The sequence below is a fragment of the Micropterus dolomieu genome, linkage group LG04 (genome assembly GCF_021292245.1).
Source record: "Micropterus dolomieu isolate WLL.071019.BEF.003 ecotype Adirondacks linkage group LG04, ASM2129224v1, whole genome shotgun sequence".
Classification (NCBI taxonomy): domain Eukaryota; kingdom Metazoa; phylum Chordata; class Actinopteri; order Centrarchiformes; family Centrarchidae; genus Micropterus; species Micropterus dolomieu.
The window spans coordinates 33989585-33993519 of record NC_060153.1 but is presented as its reverse complement, the minus strand read 5'-3'; the positions used below and the strand labels follow the sequence as shown (position 1 = coordinate 33993519).

Genomic DNA, 3935 nt, shown 5'->3' with positions numbered 1-3935 from the left:
ACCTGTCTGTACTGAACCACCACCTGTCTGTACTGATCCACCACCTGTCTCACCTGTCTGTACTAAACCACCACCTGTCTCACTTGTCTATACTGAACCACCACCTCTCTCACCTGTCTGTACTGAACCACCACCTGTCTGTACTGAACCACCACCTGTCTCACCTGTCTGTACTAAACCACCACCTGTCTCACCTGTCTGTACTGAACCACCACCTGTCTGTACTGAACCACCACCTGTCTCACCTCTCTGTACTGAACCACCACCTGTCTGTACTGAAACATCACCTGTCTGTACTAAACCACCACCTGTCTCACTTGTCTATACTGAACCACCACCTCTCTCACCTGTCTGTACTGAACCACCACCTGTCTGTACTGAACCACCACCTCTCTCACCTGTCTGTACTGAACCACCACCTGTCTGTACTGAACCACCACCTCTCTCACCTGTCTGTACTGAACCACCACCTGTCTCACCTGTCTGTACTGAAACATCACTTGTCTGTACTAAACCACCACCTGTCTCACTTGTCTATACTGAACCACCACCTCTCTCACCTGTCTGTACTGATCCACCACCTGTCTCACTTGTCTATACTGAACCACCACCTCTCTCACCTGTCTGTACTGAACCACCACCTGTCTGTACTGAACCACCACCTGTCTGTACTAAACCACCACCTGTCTCACTTGTCTATACTGAACCACCACCTCTCTCACCTGTCTGTACTGAACCACCACCTGTCTGTACTGAACCATCACCTGTCTCACCTGTCTGTACTGAACCATCACCTGTCTCACCTGTCTGTACTGAACCACCACCTGTCTCACCTGTCTGTACTGAACCACCACCTTTCTCACCTGTCTGTACTGAACCAACACCTCTCTCACCTGTCTGTACTGAACCACCACCTTTCTCACCTGTCTGTACTGAACCACCACCTGTCTGTACTGAACCACCACCTGTCTCACCTGTCTGTACTGAACCACCACCTGTCTGTACTGAACCACCACCTGTCTCACCTTTCTGTACTGAACCACCACCTGTCTCACCTGTCTGTACTGAACCACCACCTTTCTCACCTGTCTGTACTGAACCACCACCTGTCTGTACTGAACCACCACCTGTCTCACCTGTCTGTACTGAACCACCACCTTTCTCACCTGTCTGTACTGAACCACCACCTCTCTCACCTGTCTGTACTGAACCACCACCTTTCTCACCTGTCTGTACTGAACCACCACCTGTCTGTACTGAACCACCACCTGTCTCACCTGTCTGTACTGAACCACCACCTGTCTGTACTGAACCACCACCTGTCTCACCTGTCTGTACTGAACCACCACCTTTCTCACCTGTCTGTACTGAACCACCACCTGTCTCACCTGTCTGTACTGAAACATCACTTGTCTGTACTAAACCACCACCTGTCTGTACTGAACCACCACCTGTCTCACCTGTCTGTACTGAACCACCACCTGTCTGTACTGAACCACCACCTGTCTCACCTGTCTGTACTGAACCACCACCTCTCTCACCTGTCTGTACTGAACCACCACCTGTCTCACCTGTCTGTACTGAACCACCAACCTGTCTCACCTGTCTGTACTGAACCACCACCTTTCTCACCTGTCTGTACTGAACCACCACCTGTCTCACCTGTCTGTACTGAACCACCAACCTCTCTCACCTTTCTGTACTGAACCACCACCTTTCTCACCTGTCTGTACTGAACCACCAACCTGTCTCACCTGTCTGTACTGAACCACCACCTCTCTCACCTGTCTGTACTGAACCACCACCTTTCTCACCTGTCTGTACTGAACCACCACCTTTCTCACCTGTCTATACTGAACCACCACCTCTCTCACCTGTCTGTACTGAACCACCACCTTTCTCACCTGTCTGTACTGAACCACCACCTTTCTCACCTGTCTATACTGAACCACCACCTGTCTCTACTGAACCACCACCTGTAAAACTGAGTTTAGGATGAAAAAAAGCTGATACTACGATTCACCATGGCAACGGATCAATAAAGGCGGAGCCTCCATTTGAGTCCAGCGGAGACAGAAATATGAACCAGTTTCAGCTGATCCCTGTGACAGGACTGTTCCATCAGTGTGACTGGTCGCAGCTGACAGCTGATTGATCATCGATCGATTACAGCTTCACACAGCTTACAGCTAATTAGCTTTGTGTTCGGGTGACAAACTAATATGTAACAGGGATTTCAATGTTTCCAGTAACCTTCTGCAGATGAACGCATCTGTTGATATCGACCGAGTGAATGAGGAAGTGACCCGGTGGCTCGCGGGAGGGGAGGAGTCAGAGAGGAACACCTGCGCAGGTTAATTTCACAACACAGGTTACTGGAGTTATTGATCCAGGGTTTATGTGAGCTCCGTCTCTGAAACAGGAAAGCCAGAGTTTCTCATCTCCGGCTCAACAACAGCTCAACAACAACAACAAGGCTTCACCTTCAATAAACAGTACTTTAGACTGCAGTATCAGCACATAATACAGTACTTTTTCTTTCTGTTGGAATATTATTATCCACCATGATGTCACTGTGTCCACCTTCAGTCCCACAGAACCTGATCACAGAACCTGTACTGTTAGAACAGCAGTACACTGTGTGTACAGTGTGTATCAGTATGCACGCTGACCTCTGTCGCTCCACCTTCATTAATACATTCATGTGGTTATTATACAACGTATATGTACTGTGTGTGAGTGCGCGCAGTCTGAGCGATGAAGGCGAGCTTGCTGATGCACATTAATACACTGATAATGTTTTTAGAACCAGTATATACAGGATGTTTATATAAGTGCATCACCTGGACATATTTTTACTACATTATAGTTCTGTTTACATGTTTACTGTAGCCTGTATTTGTGCATGGTACTGTTTATATATATTATTATGCAGTATATACTGTACAGCATATTGTACTATATGTACTGTAAAAATATATGTACTGTGTACTGTCCTGCAGTCTGACCCCGGTCGATGAGCTTGTCGATGTCCGGGTCCAGGCGCTTGAAGTAGCACTTCCTCCAGAGGCCGGAGTGAGTGGAGAACAGCGGCCTGCCGCACTCGGTCTCCAGGATGCCCATCCCCAGGATGGCCCGCCAGTTCTCCAGCAGCTCCTCCTCTCTGCTGCCCACATGCACGGGCTTCATCAGCGCCACGTCCCGCTGCCGAGCCCCGCCGCTGCTCGTGTCCACCAGCGGGAGGTGGTAGATGGGCATCTCCCGGTTCTTCTGGTCGTTGGAGTCGGACCCGTGGCGGTCGCAGTTGTCCTTGTGTCTGCGGGTGTCGGTCTCGTACCAGTGGTCGGTGGAGATGGCGGTGACCAGCAGCAGCAGGGACAGCGCGCTGAGCGCGAGGCTCACCGCGGACACCGTCACCGTGGCCGGCCGGGCTCTCTCCATGGCCGGGACATGGACCGGGTCGCTCCCGGGACAGGTGCCGGTGCTGGTCCCGGTGCCGCTGTTCTCTCGGTTCCTGCCGCTGGTTCCGTTACTGAGCATCTTCTGCTGCCATCCTCGTGCACGTCAGCCGCTCCCCGTCTGCTCCCGGGACCGTGTTGTCATGCCGACTGACGGGGCTGCGTCAGGGCGGAGGCAGGTACCGCACGCAGGACCGGAAGTCCACCGAGGCGGCCTTCAGAATAAAAGAGTTCCCCTTCAGAAATAACTCCATTTCCAACACAAACAGAACAGATTGACATGTTGACACAGAACCCAACAACATGAAAACATGCTATTTTACTTCACTCTGGTTTCAAGGCAGATAAAACTGAAGTTATTGTCCCTTGATGGCATCGCCCTGGCCTCCAGCACCACTGTGAGGAATCTTGGAGTTATCTTTGATCAGGACATGTCGTTTAAGTCTCACATTAAGCAAATTTCAAGGACCGCCTTTT

General features: G+C 50.7%; 1 protein-coding gene across 3 annotated transcripts in view; it reads right to left on the bottom strand.

The window, feature by feature from the left end:
* Positions 1-3628, bottom strand: part of tmem178 (transmembrane protein 178) — a 16717-nt gene extending 13089 nt beyond the window's left edge. For 2 of the 3 annotated variants that reach the window (XM_046048535.1, XM_046048537.1), the window contains exon 1: positions 3009-3627. In XM_046048535.1, coding sequence (XP_045904491.1) covers positions 3009-3540 — 532 coding nt within the window. In that variant the 5' untranslated portion in view covers positions 3541-3627. Of the gene's footprint in view, positions 1-3008 lie in introns of all 3 variants that reach the window. The other variant, XM_046048536.1, reaches the window with a different exon arrangement.
* Between the last annotated feature and the right edge of the window lie 307 nt (positions 3629-3935).